Here is a 16,991-nt window from a genome sequence, read left to right on the forward strand (position 1 = left end):
CATCGAGGAAGTGGCAAGGAAGCAAAAGTACTAGGTCAGGTTTTCCTTTGTGCTGGGGGGAGTAACGGCGTGGGGTGCTGTGGCATCTTCAGATTACTTTTGACTCTACAGAGAGTGACACTGACTCCAGGATAACCAACAAAGAACGATCTGTGCATTAGTGTGAACAAAGTGTCTCATAAAACACAATAAACACTTAAGAGAAGTGTGATCAGCTTCTTTAGTGATAAGATTGTGAACAATAAAGACAAATCTTGTGGAACATAGTGTACCAGTGTGCGTTTTCCTAGACTATGGAAGACGTGGACATCCAAGGACACTTCAGCTTCTATCAAGTCACCGATATCTGTCGAAGGTGTGAAGAACACCATAGCTCACGCTACATGAGCAAGGTAGGTTACGAATTTCTTGTAGTATGGGGGACTGCGCAGTTCTTGAGTCGCAAGGAGTTTGTAATCAACCTATAGTCGGCAGTAAGGGGCGGACTTTTGAATCCACACAAGTAAGTTTGTCAGCCATCAGTGAATGAAATATGCTGACATAACACCCCCTAGGGGTAATTTATAATCTTACAAATTATAACTCATTTACAGCCCGTTGAGAGATGACTTCGACAACTTCTCAAGACCTCGTCTGCAGGGGCGGCTGTGCAGGCGATGAGCTGTTTTTCTAAGTACAAACTCTTTAAACTTAGCTGGTAAAGACATTTCTCAACAGTTACTACTGATGACACACTATCCTCCCCACCACGACCAGTCTGGTAGTACTGATGACACACTGTTCTCTCCACCACGACCAGTCTGGTACTACTGATGACACACTATCCTCACCACCACGACCAGTCTGGTACTACTGACGACACACTATCCTCAACAACACGTCCTGTCTGGTACTACTTGTGACTCACTATCCTCACCACGACGACTAGTCTTGTACTACTGATGACACAGTATCTTCCCACCACGACCAGTTTGGTACTACTGATGGCACACTATCCTCACCACGACGACCAGTCAGTACTACTGATGACACACTATCCTCACCACCACCAGTCTGGTACTACTGATGACATACTATTCTCACCACCACGACCAGTCTGGTACTAGTGATGACACACTATCCTCCTGACCACGACCAGTCTGGCACTACAGATGACAAACTATCCTCTCCACCACTACCAATCTAGTACTACTGATGACACACTGTCCTCACCACCACGACCTGTCTGGTACTACTGATGACACACTATTCTCACCACCACTACCATTCTAGTAGTACTGATGACACACTATCCTCACCACCAGGACCTGTCTGGTACTACTGATGACACACTATCCTCCCCACCACGCCCAGTGTGGTACTTCTGATGACACACTATCCTCACCACCACCACGACCAGTGTGGTACTACCAATGACACTATCCTCATCACCACGACCTGTCTGGTGCTACTGATGACACAATATCCTCCCCACCACGACCAGTGTGGTACTACTGATGACACACTATCCTCACCACCACGACCAGTTTGGCACTACTGATGACATACTATCCTCACCACCACGACCAGTCTTTTACTACTGATGTCACAATATCCTTCCCATCTCGACCAGTCTGGTAGTACTGATTACTCACTATCATCACCGCCACGACCTGTCTAGTGCTACTGGTGGCACACTGTCCTCCCTAATACGACCAATCTGGTACTACTGGTGACGCACTATCCTCACCACCACGACCAATCTGGTACTACTGATGACACACTATCCTCACCACGACGACCTGTCTGGTACTACTGATGACATACTATCCTCACCACCACGACCTATCTGATACTAATGATGACACACTATCCTCCCCACCACGACCAGTCTGGTACTGCAGGATGTCACTGGAATAACTCCCGATTTTATTCTGCTACTAAAAGGATTTCCTCTCTCTCCCACCATTCCTCAGTTACCGGCACTCTCTCCCACCATTCCTCAGTTACCGGCACTCTCTCCCACCATCCCTCAGTTACCGGCACTCTCCCCCACCATCCCTCAGTTACCGGCATTCTCCCCCACCATTCTTCAATTACCGGCACTCTCCCCCACCATTCCTCAGTTACCGGCACTCTTCGCACTATTCCTCAGTTTCTGGCACTCTCCCCCACCATTCCTCAATTATCGGCACTCTCCCCTACCATTCCTCAGTTATCGGCACTATCCCCCACCATTCCTCAGTTACTGGCACTCTCCCCACCATTCCAGAATTATCGGCACTATCCTCACCATTCCTTAATTATAGGCACTCCCCCCACCATTCCTCAGTTATCAGCAGTCTCCCCACCATTCCTCAGTTACCGGCAATCTTCTCACCATTCCTCATTTACCAGCACTCCCCCACCATTCCTCAGTTACGAGCACTCTCCCCATCATTCCTCAGTTACCGACTGTCTCCCCACCATTTCTCAGTTACCGGCACTCTCCCCCACCATTCCTCAGCTACCGGCGCTCTTCCCCACCATGCTTCAGTTACTGGCACTCTCCCTACCATTCCTCAGTTAACAGCACTCTTCCCCACCATTCCTCAGTTATCGGCACTCTCCACCACCATTCCTCAGTTATCAGCTCTTTCCCCTACCATTCCTCAGTTATCTGCACTCTCCCCTACCATTTCTCAGTTTCTGGCACTCTCCCCCATCATTCTTGAATTATCGGCACTCTCCTCACCATTCGTCAATTATCGGCACTCTCCCCACCTTTCCTCAGCTATCGGTACTCCCCCACCATTCATCAGTTATCGGCACTCTCCCCACCATTCCTCAGTTATCGACACTCTCCCCACTATTCCTCGGTTATCGGCACTCTCCACCATTCCTCAGTTATCGGCACTCTCCTCCACCATTCCACAGTTATCGGCACTCTTCCCCACCATTTGTGTTACCGGCTCTCTCCCCCACCATTCCACTGTTACCGACACTTTCTCCGCTATTCCTCAGTTACCGGCACTCTCCTCACCATTCCTCAGTTATCGGCACTCTCCCCTACTATTTCTCAGTTACCGGCACTCTCCCTATCATTCCTTAGTTATCGGCATTCTCCTCACCATTCTTCAGTTATCGGCAGTTTTCCCCACCATTCCTCAGTTATCAGCCCTCCCTTCCCCATCATTCCTCAGTTATCAGCCCTCCCTTCCCCATCATTCCTCAGTTATCGACACTCTTTCCCCCACCTTTCTTCAGTTATCGGCACTCTTCCTCTCCATTCCTCAGTTGTTGGTACTCTGTCTCCCATTCCTCCATTATCGGCAGTCATTCTTCCACCATTTCTTAGTTAAAGGCCTCTCTTCCTACCATTCTTCAGTTATCGGCCCTCTCTCCCCTACCATTCTTCAGTTATCAGCGCTCTTCCTCACCATTCCTCAGTTATCGGTACTCTGTCTCCCATTCCTCCATTTTCGGCACTCTTTCCCCCCACCATTTCTTAGTTATAGGCCTCTCTTCTTACCATTCTTCAGTAATCGCCCCTCCCCTTCCATTTCTCATTTATCCCCACTGTTCCCCACCATTCCTCAGTTATCGGCACTTCTCCCCCATTTCTCAGTTATCGGCACTCCTCACCATTCGTCCATTATATGCACTGTTTCCCCCACAATTCGTCAGTTATCGGCACTTTCCCCACCATTCCTCAGTTATCGGCTCTCTTTCCCACCATTCCTCATTATCGGCACTCTCCCTCCCATCATTCTTCAGTTATCGGCACTCTCTCCCCATTCCTCAGTTTTTGCAACTCTCTCCCCACCATTTCTCCGTTATCGGAAGTCTTTCTCCACCATTCCTCAGTTATCAGCACTCTCTCCCCACCACTCCTCAGTTATTAGCCCTCTCTCTCCACCATTCCCCAGCTACCGACTCTCACTCCCCCCACCATTCCTCAGTTATCGGTACTCTCTCCCACTATTCCTCAGTTATCGGCCCTCTCTTCCTGCCATTCTTCAGTTATCGGCCTTCTCTCCCCGGCATTCCTCAGTTATCGGTACTCTCTCCCACTATTCCTCAGCTATCGGCCCTCTCTTCCTGCCATTCTTCAGTTATTGGCCCCATCTCCCTACCATTCCTCAGTTATTGGCCCTCTCTCTCCCTCCATTCCTCAGTTATCGGCACTCTTCCCACCATTCCTCAGTTATCAGTAATCTCCCCCACCATTCCTCAGTTATCAGCACTCTCCCATATCATTCCTCAGTTACTGGCACTCTTCCCACCATTCCTCAGTTATCGGCACTCTCCCATATCATTCCTCAGTTACTGGCACTCTTCCCACCATTCCTCAGTTATCAGCACTCTCCCATATCATTCCTCAGTTACTGGCACTCTTCCCACCATTCCTCAGTTATCAGCACTCTCCCATATCATTCCTCAGTTACTGGCACTCTTCCGCACCATTCCTCAGTTATCGACACTCTTTCCTCACCTTTCCTCAGTTATCGGCACTCTTCCTCACCATTCCTCCATTATCGGTACTCTTTCCCCCCCCACAATTTCTTAGTTATAGGCATCTCTCACTACCATTCTTCAGTTATCGCCCCTCTCTCCCCCGTCCATTTCTCATTTATCGCCACTCTCTCCCTCAATTCGTCAGTTATCGGTACTCTCCCCATCATTCCTCATTTATCAGCACTCTCCCCCATTCCTCAGTTTTCGCAACTTTCTCCCCCACCATTCCTCAGTTATTGTCACTTTCTCCCCACCATTTCTCTGTTATCAGAGCCTTTCCCCCGCCATTCCTCAGTTATCCAGACTCTCTCCCCACCATTCCTCAGTTATCCAGACTCTCTCCCCACCATTCCTCAGTTATTAGCCCTCTCTCTCCACCATTCCTCAGTTACCGACCCTCTCTCTCCCACAATTCCTCAGTTATTGGTACTCTCTGCCACTATTCCTCAGTTATCGGCTTTCACTCCCGGCCGTTCTTCAGTTATCGGCCCTCTCGTCCCTACTATTCCTCAGTTATTGGCTCTCTCTCCCCACCATTCCTCAGTTATTAGCTCTCTCTCCCCATCATTCCTCAGTTATCGGCTCTCTCTCCCCACCATTCCTCAGTTATTAGCCCTCTCTCCCCACCATTCCTCAGTTATCGGCCCTCTCTTCCCCACCATTCCTCAGTTATCAGCAATCTCTTCCCCACGATTCCACAGTTATCGGCCCTCTCTCCACAACCATACCCCAGTTTTTGGCCCTCTCTCCCCTGCCATTTCTCAGTTATCGGCCCTGTCTCCCCTACCATTCCTCAGTTATCGGCCCTCTTTCCCCACCATTCCTCTGTTATTGGCCCTTTCTCCCCTACCATTCCTCAGTTATTGGCCCTCTCTCCCCCACCATTCGTCAGTTATCGGCCCTCTCTCCCCATCATTCCTCAGTTATCGGCACTAACTTCCCCACTATTCTTCAGTTATCGGCATTGTCCCTCACCATTCCTCAGTTATCGGCACTCTCTCCCCACCATTCCTCGGTTATCGGTAATTCCCCTGTCGTTCTTCAGTTAACGGCCCTCTCTCCCCCACCATTCCTCAGTTATCGGCCCTATCTCCCCCACAATTTCCTCAGTTACCGGCCCTCTCCCCCTCACTGTTCCTCAGTCGTGGCACTGTATGTTAGTTGTGTCTGGTTCACTAATGGTATTGTGGGTTAGTTGTGACTGGTTCAGTCATGGTATTGTATGTTATTTGTGACTGGTTCAGTCATGGTATTGTATGTTATTTGTGACTGGTTCAGTCATGGTATTGTATGTTATTTGTGACTGGTTCAGTCATGGTATTGTATGTTAGTTGTGACTGGTTCAGTCATGGTATTGTATGTTAGTTGAAACTGGTTCAGTCATGGTAATGTGGGATAGTTGTGACTGGTTCAGTCATGGTATTGTATGTTAGCTGTGACTGGTTCAGTCATGGTATTGTATGTTTGTTGTGACTGGTTCAGTCATGCTATTGTGTGTTAGTTGAAACTGGTTCAGTCATGGTAATGTGGGATAGTTGTGACTGGTTCAGTCATGGTATTGTATGTTAGCTGTGACTGGTTCAGTCATGGTATTGTATGTTTGTTGCGACTGGTTCAGTCATGGTATTATGGGATAGTTGTGACTAGTTCAGTCATGATATTGTATGTTACTTATGACTGGTTCAGTCATGGTATTGTATGTTATTTGTGACTGGTTCAGTCATGCTATTGTGTGTTAGTTGAGATTGGTTCAGTCATGGTATTGTATGTTAGTTGTGACTGGTTCAGTCATGGTATTGTATGTTAGTTGTGACTGGTTCAGTCATGGTATTGTATGTTAGTTGTGACTGGTTCAGTCATGGTATTGTATGTTAGTTGTGACTGGTTCAGTCATGGTATTGTATGTTAGTTGTGACTGGTTCAGTCATGGTATTGTATGTTAGTTGTGACTGGTTCAGTCATGGTATTGTGGGTTAGTTGTGACTGGTTCAGTCATGGTATTGTGGGTTAGTTGTGACTGGTTCAGTCATGGTATTGTATGTTAGTTGTGACTGGTTCAGTCATGGTATTGTGGGTTAGTTGTGACTGGTTCAGTCATGGTATTGTGGGTTAGTTGTGACTGGTTCAGTCATGGTATTGTGGGTTAGTTGTGACTGGTTCAGTCATGGTATTGTATGTTAGTTGTGACTGGTTCAGTCATGGTATTGTATGTTAGTTGTGACTGGTTCAGTCATGGTATTGTATGTTAGTTGTGACTGGTTCAGTCATGGTATTGTGGGTTAGTTGTGACTGGTTCAGTCATGGTATTGTATGTTAGTTGTGACTGGTTCAGTCATGGTATTGTATGTTAGTTGTGACTTGTTCAGTCATGGTATTGTGGGTTAGTTGTGACTGGTTCAGTCATGGTATTGTATGTTAGTTGTGACTGGTTCAGTCATGGTATTGTGGGTTAGTTGTGACTGGTTCAGTCATGGTATTGTATGTTAGTTGTGACTGGTTCAGTCATGGTATTGTATGTTAGTTGTGACTGGTTCAGTCATGGTATTGTATGTTAGTTGTGACTGGTTCAGTCATGGTATTGTATGTTAGTTGTGACTGGTTCAGTCATGGTATTGTGGGTTAGTTGTGACTGGTTCAGTCATGGTATTGTATGTTATTTGTGACTGGTTCAGTCATGGTATTGTGGGTTAGTTGTGACTGGTTCAGTCATGGTATTGTATGTTAGCTGTGACTGGTTCAGTCATGGTATTGTATGTTAGTTGTGACTGGTTCAGTCATGGTATTGTATGTTAGTTGTGACTGGTTCAGTCATGGTATTGTATGTTAGTTGTGACTGGTTCAGTCATGGTATTGTATGTTAGTTGTGACTGGTTCAGTCATGGTATTGTATGTTAGTTGTGACTGGTTCAGTCATGGTATTGTGGGTTAGTTGTGACTGGTTCAGTCATGGTATTGTGGGTTAGTTGTGACTGGTTCAGTCATGGTATTGTATGTTATTTGTGACTGGTTCAGTCATGGTATTGTGGGTTAGTTTTGACTGGTTCAGTCATGGTATTGTGGGTTAGTTGTGACTGGTTCAGTCATGGTATTGTATGTTATTTGTGACTGGTTCAGTCATGGTATTGTGGCTTAGTTGTGACTGGTTCAGTCATGGTATTGTGGGTTAGTTGTGACTGGTTCAGTCATGGTATTGTGGGTTAGTTGTGACTGGTTCAATCATGGTATTGTATATTAGTTGTGACTGGTTCAGTCATGGTATTGTGGGTTAGTTGTGACTGGTTCAGTCATGGTATTGTGGGTTAGTTGTGACTGGTTCAGTCATGGTATTGTGGGTTAGTTGTGACTGGTTCAGTCATGGTATTGTGGGTTAGTTGTGACTGGTTCAATCATGGTATTGTATATTAGTTGTGACTGGTTCAGTCATGGTGTTGTGGGACAGTTGTGACTGGTTCGGTTATGGTGTTGTGAGTTAGTTGTGACTGGTTCAGTTATGGTGTTGTGAGTTAGTTGTGACTGGTTCAGTCATGGTATTGTGGGTTAGTTGTGACTGGTTCAGTCATGGTATTGTATGTTATTTGTGACTGGTTCAGTCATGGTATTGTGGGTTAGTTGTGACTGGTTCAGTCATGGTATTGTGGGTTAGTTGTGACTGGTTCAGTCATGGTATTGTATGTTATTTGTGACTGGTTCAATCATGGTATTGTGGGTTAGTTGTGACTGGTTCAGTCATGGTATTGTGGGTTAGTTGTGACTGGTTCAGTCATGGTATTGTGGGTTAGTTGTGACTGGTTCAATCATGGTATTGTATATTAGTTGTGACTGGTTCAGTCATGGTATTGTGGGTTAGTTGTGACTGGTTCAGTCATGGTATTGTGGGTTAGTTGTGACTGGTTCAGTCATGGTATTGTGGGTTAGTTGTGACTGGTTCAGTCATGGTATTGTGGGTTAGTTGTGACTGGTTCAATCATGGTATTGTATATTAGTTGTGACTGGTTCAGTCATGGTGTTGTGGGACAGTTGTGACTGGTTCAGTTATGGTGTTGTGAGTTAGTTGTGACTGGTTCAGTTATGGTGTTGTGAGTTAGTTGTGACTGGTTCAGTTATGGTATTGTGAGTTAGTTGTGACTGGTTCAGTTATGGTGTTGTGAGTTAGTTGTGACTGGTTCAGTTATGGTATTGTGAGTTAGTTGTGACTGGTTCAGTTATGGTATTGTGAGTTAGTTGTGACTGGTTCAGTCATGATATTGTGAGTTAGTTGTGACTGGTTCAGTTATGGTATTGTGACATTCAGTAGAGTTTGGTAGGTTTACCAACCTTGTCAGAGTCGAACCAGGCTCCGTCTTGTTGTCGTTGTCGCCTCCAGCACGCAGGCTTGATTGAACTACACTGGAAGCATCCCACCAGCAGCACCCTCACTGACGCCGTCACGTACTGCACAGACGCCACCACGGACGACGCCACGGACGACGCCACCTGGCGAGGGGAGGCGGGCGTACGCCTGGACCCTGCGCTGGTCGTCGGTGCCATGACGCTGTACAGATGCTCATGTTGTTGTGAAAGGCAGTAGCGTGTGCCAGCCTGCTGGCCAAGATGCCACCCACGGCATTACAGTCTCCATAACATCATACTCAGGCACCTTATAAGCAACATGTACTTTCCTCACATATTGCCCACTTTGATGTCAGAACTTGTACCAACTCTCTGATACCATCGACACTCACTGCTTCTTCAAACACTGGACAATACTGCCTCTCTCAACCCTCTTTATTTCACTCCTGTGGAATGACAAAAAACACACACGTCAAATTACGGTTCATTTTATACCTAAATTCAGCATAAATAAGTTATGTTAAGAGGGGCGTTGGCCCCCGGAGCATCCTACAGGTTACCTGGAGGTTACCTGGAGGTTATTCCGGGGATCAACGCCCCCGCGGCCCGGTCCATGACCAGGTCAGTTTATGAAGACCAACTCATTCAATGTCTTGTTCTCGCTCTTACCAACATATTTCAATATTTACAATAACCAAGTAATCACTACTTACAGATGGTTTGCCAGATTATTATATAAAATCCGAAAATGGCACAAATCAACAACTACATTGTTGAAATCATTGTCAAAGAATGCAAACTACTTATTTTAATAACCTAACATAGTTAAATTACTGTTTAGTGGTAGTTAATAAATAATATAACTCCCCAAAATTCTCTGCATATAACCAGGAGCTTTCTACGTATGTACTCATCTAATTGTACTCACCTAATTGTGGTTGCAGGGGTCGATACTCAACTCCTGGCCCGGCCTCTTCACCGAACGCTACTGGATCCTCCCTCCCTGCTTCATGAGCTTCATCATACCTCGTCTTAAAACTATGCATGGTTCATGCCTCCACTACATCACTTGCCAGACTATGCCACCTCCTAACAACTCTGTGGCTGAAGAAATACTTCCTAACATCCCTTTGACTTATCTGAGTCTTCAGCTTCCAATTGTGACCCCTTGTTTCTGTGTCCCATCTCTGGAACATCCTGTCTCTGTCCATCTTGTCTATTCCATGCAGTACTTGGTATGTCGTTATGTCTCCCCTGACCCTCCTGTCCTCCAGTGTCGTCACACCGATTTCCCTTAACCTTTCTTCATAGGACATTCCCCTTAGCTCTGGAACAAACCTTGTCGCAAACTTTGTGTGTGTGTGTGTGTGTGTGTGTGTGTGTGTGTGTGTGTGTGTGTGTGTGTGTGTGTGTGTGTGTGTGTATGTGTGTGGGTGTGTGTGTGTCTCAGTAGTATCAGTTCCTCGTAGCCAGTTGCTAGTAACCAGTTACCAGTTGTATGACTCACCACCAACTGTCTGTGTGAGTCACTTGTTATTTACTGTTCAGCTGACCTAGTATGTTTTGAATGCTGCTACCCTCCGAGGCACTCAGCAAGCCAGTTCAAGTAGAGGTATTAGACAGGCGGCAGGTCAAAGCTTGGTGCTCCCCCTATATTCCGCTCAGTATACTAGAATATCCAACGTGAGTGTTATTACCCAATCCACGTTATCGAACCCCCACATGACAAATTGGTGGCAGCATTGTGAGCGTGGATTTACGGGTATTTCCAATGTTAGAAGATTGTTTGTGGGGTGCCGGCAGGTCATAGGTGACCGTCTCTGCCACCTCCACCCTGTGTACTCCAGCCTGCAAGCCAGTTGCAGCCGCTTTTCAAGCTTCCTGGCTTAGTTCGTATCTTAGATGTATCTTCCTGATACATCTAACTCTCCATTTAATAAATCTCCTCTCCTATTTTTAACTATCAATTCCACTCGTTCCCTAGGTTTCCTCAGCTTATTAATCTCCAAAACATTTTCTTATTTTTAACAAAATTTGTTGATTATATCTCTCACTCTTTCATATGCTCTCTTTTACATTGCTTCACCACTCTCTTAACCTCTTTTTCTCTCCATATACTCCTCCCGCCTCCCATCACTTCTACTTTGTAAAAACCTCTCATATTAACTTTTTATTTCTTTAGTGGTTAGTGAGGTTGAAGGTGCCAGTGATTTCCTTGCTAATCAAGGTGAGAATATTTTAATAGTAGATGATTCTCAAGTAAGATATATGGACCGTGCATTTTGTAACAAAGACAGAAATGTCAGACAGAGAGTGTGCCTCCCAGGAGCTGGTGTTGGTGACATAGTCAGCAGGTTGGATAATATTATGGCAGGTAATGGGAACAAGCCCATTATCTGTCTTAGTGCTGGGGGTAATGACATTGGAAGGGCAGGGAGAGAGGAGCTGCTGGATAAGTACAGGTCAGCCATAGAAGTAGTTAGGTCTAAGGGAGGGATCCCAGTCATATGTAGCATCTTGCCTAGAAAGGGAGTGGGCAATGAATGGATGTCTAGGGCAATTGGTATAAATTGCTGGCTAGACAGGTGCTGCAAGGAACTTGCAATCCCATTCATTGATAACTGGGACCTGTTCTTTGGCAAACGTGATATGTATGCAAGGGATGGGGTTCATCTCTCTGGGGCTGGAGTGGTTGCATTAGCCAATTCGATTGAGAGGGTAATTGATGATTTGTCTAGGAATTTAAACTGATAGATTATAGAGGTATTGGTGTTTGTGGGAAACAATCAGGCTGCAGCAATAGGGTTAAAAACAGCAGTTATTACCGGGATACCTCAAGGATATGTTTAAAAGACAATGTTCAAAATAAAGTTGCTAGTAATGGAAAATCAATTGATCAACAAACAAAGAGAGATAGTAGAGAACAATGAGTGACTAGCTCCCTTAACGTTTACTGTACAAATAGTAGAAGTCTAAGAAATAAGATAGATGAGCTAAGATTACTTGCAAGTGTAGGTAATATAGATATTATTGGTTTAACAGAGACCTGGTTCAACCTAAAAAATAGAGAAATGTCTTCTGAATGCAACATACAGGGTTATAAACTATTCCACACCGATAGGGTCAACAGGAAGTGTGGTGAAGTGGCGATGTATGTCAGAGAAAATTTAAATTGTTGTCTTAGACATGATATAAGATTAGAAACATCGAACACAGAATCTGTTTGGCTACAGTTTCTCGAGGGACGTGACAAATTAATTTTGTGTGTTATTTATAGGCCCCCAAACCTTGATAGGGAGTGCAGTAAGCTGTTATGGGATGAAATTCATAAGGCATCTAGATATGAAAATGTGAAAATGTGAGATTTTAACTTTAGACAAATTGATTGGAACAATATGACAGGAAATCTAGTGACTTTCTTGATACAGTTCAGGATTGCTTTTTAGAACAGGTTGTGACAGAACCAACTAGAGGAAACAATCTTCTTGATTTGGTTCTTGCCAACAAAGATTCACTAATTAATAATCTTGAGGTTAATGATGAGCTTGGGGAAAGTGATCACAAATCACTTAGTTTCAATATAACATGGAATCAGCCAGATAACTGCAATCAAATCTCTGTCCCAGATTTTCGCTTGGCCGACTTCATGGGACTGAAAAATTACCTGGGTGGGCTAAATTGGGATGTCCTGACTATGGGTCAGGTAGGTGATCTTGGATGCCAATATGACGTTTTTCAGAGCATAGTTCTAGCTGCCCAGACAACTTTTGTTCTGATTAGGGAAATTAGATCTAACAAAAATGATTCCAAATGGATGAACAATAGATTAAAACATCTCACTGGTCAAAAAAGAGACACAGTCGATGGCCTCCACTCCATACCAACAGATACAGATACTAATGCCGGAAAAAAAATCCCCCCTCAGTACCAACAATACCACCAGTCCGATGACATTCTTCTTTGCAAATATACAGGGTCTAAAGCCAGCAACAAACAACAAAATACCTTTCATCCGTGGACTGCTTGCAGAGGCAAAGGCAATGATCGCGGCTTTCACTGAGACCCACATAAAGGATCACTTGGACAACGAAATATGGAACCCAGGTTACAACCTATACAGATGTGACAGAGTGAACAGGCAAAAGGGAGGGGGGGTTGGCCTGTACATTGCAGAGTCACTTGTTTGCACAGAACTGCTAAATGCCTCAAATGACGTAGTGGAAGTTTTAGCAGTAAAGATCGAGAACCAAAACCTAGTCATTGTGGTAGTCTACAAGCCTCCGGATGCAACATCCCAGCAATTCCAGGAACAGCTGTTAAAAATTGATCACTGTCTGGAAAAATCTTCCAGCTCCTGCACCCAATATCTTGCTCCTGGGGGATTTCAACTTAAGGCACCTAAAATGGAGGAATATAGCAAATAATATTGTTGCAGTAATAACACCAGGAGGCAGCTCTGATGAAAACTCACACTCACACGAGCTTTTAAATCTCTGCACAAAATTCAATTTAAACCAGCAAATAATAGAGCCTACTAGACTGGAGAATACACTAGACCTCATCTTCACTAACAATGATGATCTGATAAGAAATGTCACCATATCAAAAACAATATACTCAGATCACAACATAATTGAGGTTCAGACATGTATGCACGGAGCCCCAGACCGACATAATGAGATTAGTCAAGAGGGAGCATTCACCAAATTCAACTTCAATAGCAAAAACATAAAGTGGGACCAAGTAAACCAAGTCCTAACCGATATAAGCTGGGAAGATATACTAAGCAACACAGACCCCAACTTATGCCTAGAACAGATTAACTTGGTGGCACTCGATGTATGCACAAGGCTTATTCCTCTAAGAAAAAGGAGGAGTAGATGTAAAATAGAAAGAGGCAGGCGCTCCCTTTACAGGCGACGGAAAAGAATAACAGAGCGGCTAAAAGAGGTCAATATATCTGAAATGCGTAGGGAGACACTGGTCAGAGAAATAGCAAACATCGAACTTAAGCTAAGTGAATCTTATAGGAGTCAGGAATCGTGGGAAGAACTAAAAGCCATAAATGAAATCGAAAGAAACCCAAAGTATTTCTTCTCCTATGCCAAATCAAAGTCGAGAACAACGTCCAGTATTGGGCCCCTACTTAAACAAGATGGGTCCTACACAGATGACAGCAAGGAAATGAGTGAGCTACTCAAGTCCCAATATGACTCAGTTTTTAGCAAGCCGCTAACCAGACTGAGAGTCGAAGATCAAAATGAATTTTTTATGAGAGAGCCCCATAATTTGGTTAACACAAGCCTATCTGATGTTATCCTGACGCCAAATGACTTCGAACAGGCGATAAATGACATGCCCATGCACTCTGCCCCAGGGCCAGACTCACGGAACTCCGTGTTCATCAAGAACTGCAAGAAGCCCCTATCACGAGCCTTTACCATCCTATGGAGAGGAAGCATGGACACGGGGGTCGTCCCACAGTTACTAAAAACAAGAGACATAGCCCCACTCCACAAAGGGGGCAGTAAAGCAACTGCAAAGAACTACAGACCGATAGCACTAACATCCCATATCATAAAAATCTTTGAAAGGGTCCTAAGAAGGAAGATCACCACCCATCTAGAAACCTATCAGTTACACAACCCAGGGCAACATGGGTTTAGAACAGGTCGCTCCTGTCTGTCTCAACTATTGAATCACTACGACAAGGTCCTAGATGCACTAGAAGACAAAAAGAATGCAGATGTAATATATACAGACTTTGCAAAAGCCTTCGACAAGTGTGACCATGGCGTAATAGCGCACAAAATGCGTGCTAAAGGAATAACAGGAAAAGTCGGTCGATGGATCTATAATTTCCTCACTAACAGAACACAGAAAGTAGTAGTCAACAGAGTAAAGTCCGAGGCAGCTACGGTGAAAAGCTCTGTTCCGCAAGGCACAGTACTCGCTCCCATCTTGTTCCTCATCCTCATATCTGACATAGACAAGGATGTCAGCCACAGCATCGTGTCTTCCTTTTGCAGATGACACTCGAATCTGCATGACAGTGTCTTCCAATGCAGACACTGCAAGGCTCCAGGCGGACATCAACCAAATCTTTCAGTGGGCTGCAGAAAACAATATGAAGTTCAACGATGAGAAATTTCAATTACTCAGATATGGTAAACACGAGAAAATTAAATCTTCATCAGAGTACAAAGCAATTTCTGGCCACAAAATAGAGCGAAACACCAACTTCAAAAACCTGGGAGTGATCATGTCGGTGGATCTCACCTTCAAGGACCATAACATTGTATCAATCGCATCTGCTAGAAAAATGACAGGATGGATAATGAGAACCTTCAAAACTAGGGAGGCCAAGCCCATGATGACACTCTTCAGGTCACTTGTTCTATGTAGGCTGGAATGTTGCTGCACACTAACAGCACCTTTCACGGCAGGTGAAATTGCTGACCTAGAAAATGTACAGAGAACATTCACGGCGCGCATAACGGAGATAAAACACCTCAATTACTGGGAGCGCTTGAGGTTCCTGAACCTGTATTCCCTGGAACGCAGGTGGGAGAGATACATGATTATATACACCAGGAAAATCCTAGAGGGACTAGTACCGAACATGCACACAAAAATCACTTACTACGAAAGCAAGAGACTTGGCAGACGATGCAACATCCCCCCAATGAAAAGCAGGGGTGTCACTAGCACGTTAAGAGACCATACAATAAGTGTCAGGGGCCCGAGACTGTTCAACTGCCTCCCAGCATAGATAAGGGGGATTACCAACAGACCCCTGGCAGTCTTCAAGCTGGCACTGGAAAAGCACCTAAAGTCGGTTCCTGACCAGCCGGGCTGTGGCTCGTACGTTGGTTTGCGTGCAGCCAGCAATAACAGCCTGGTTGATCAGGCTCTGATCCACCAGGAGGCCTGGTCACAGACCGGGCCGCGAGGGCGTTGACCCCCGGAACTCTCTCCAGGTAAACTCCAGGTATAGGCGTATCAAAAGAGGGGATGGGCAGTTAAGAAATCAATATATTCAATTCAAGAGAGAAATAAAGAAAGGAATGAGAAAAGCAAAAAGGGATTATGAGGCTAAGATCGCAAGGGATTCAAAGACTCATCCAAAAGGGTTCTTTCAGGTATGCAGAAGTAAGATTAGGGACAAGATTGGCCCACTTAAGAGTAACTCTGGTCAGATCACTGACAGAGATAAGGATATGTGTGTGAAATTCTCAATACTTACTTCCTCTCAGTTTTCACCCAGGAAAATACTAACGATATTCCTGAAATAACAGATTATGTAGAACAGGATGATAATAAACTATGTACGATATCGGTAACTAGTGACATGGTCCTCAGACAAACAGGGAAACTAAAACCTAACAAATCCCCAGGCCCTGATGAACTGTTTGCAAGGGTGTTAAAGGAATGTAAAGAGGAACTTAGCATACCTTTGGCTAATCTTTTTAACATATCACTACAAAATGGCACAGTGCCTGATAAGTGGAAAATGGCAAATGTAATACCTATTTACAAGGCAGGTGACAGGTCCTTGGCTTCAAACTATAGACCAATAAGCCTTACCTCCATAGTGGGAAAATTTATGGAATCAATAATTGCCGAAGCAATTCGTAGCCATCTTGACAGGCACAGATTGATTAATGAATCTCAACACGGTTTTACAAAGGGACGTTCCTGTCTTACGAATTTACTAACTTTTCTCACTAAGGTGTTTGAGGAGGTAGATCATGGTAATGAATATGATATTGTGTATATGGACTTCAGTAAGGCTTTCGATAAAGTTCCACGCCAGAGGCTATTGAGGAAACTTAAGGCACACGGAATAAGAGGAGAAATTTTTTCCTGTGTAGAGGCATGGCTGACAAATAGGCAGCAGAGAGTTTGCATAAATGGGAAGAAATCAGAATGGGGGCACGTCACAAGCGGTGTTCCTCAGGGGTCAGTGTTGGGCCCATTGTTGTTCACAATCTACATAAACGACATAGATGAGGGAATAAATAGCGACATAAGCAAATTTGCTGATGACACCAAAACAGGCTGTCCAATTCATTCTAATGAGGACACTAGAGCACTCCAGGATGACTTGAATAGACTGATGCAATGGTTGGAGAAGTGGCATTTGCAGTTTAATATTGACAAATGCAAAGTTCTAAATGTTGGAC

The 16,991-nt window shown here is 44.7% G+C and overlaps 1 protein-coding gene across 6 annotated transcripts in view; it reads right to left on the reverse strand.

Annotated features, from left to right (window-relative positions):
* LOC128688073 (uncharacterized) overlaps nt 1-16,991 on the reverse strand; it is a 209,817-nt gene that overhangs the window by 39,702 nt on the left and 153,124 nt on the right. For all 6 annotated transcript variants that reach the window (XM_053775805.2, XM_053775801.2, XM_053775799.2 and 3 more), the window contains one exon: nt 8,791-9,251. In XM_053775805.2, coding sequence (XP_053631780.2) covers nt 8,791-9,003 — 213 coding nt within the window. In that variant the 5' untranslated portion in view covers nt 9,004-9,251. The remainder of the gene's footprint in view (nt 1-8,790; nt 9,252-16,991) is intronic.

This window comes from Cherax quadricarinatus, chromosome 10 (assembly GCF_038502225.1).
Source record: "Cherax quadricarinatus isolate ZL_2023a chromosome 10, ASM3850222v1, whole genome shotgun sequence".
NCBI classification, from domain to species: Eukaryota; Metazoa; Arthropoda; class Malacostraca; order Decapoda; family Parastacidae; genus Cherax; species Cherax quadricarinatus.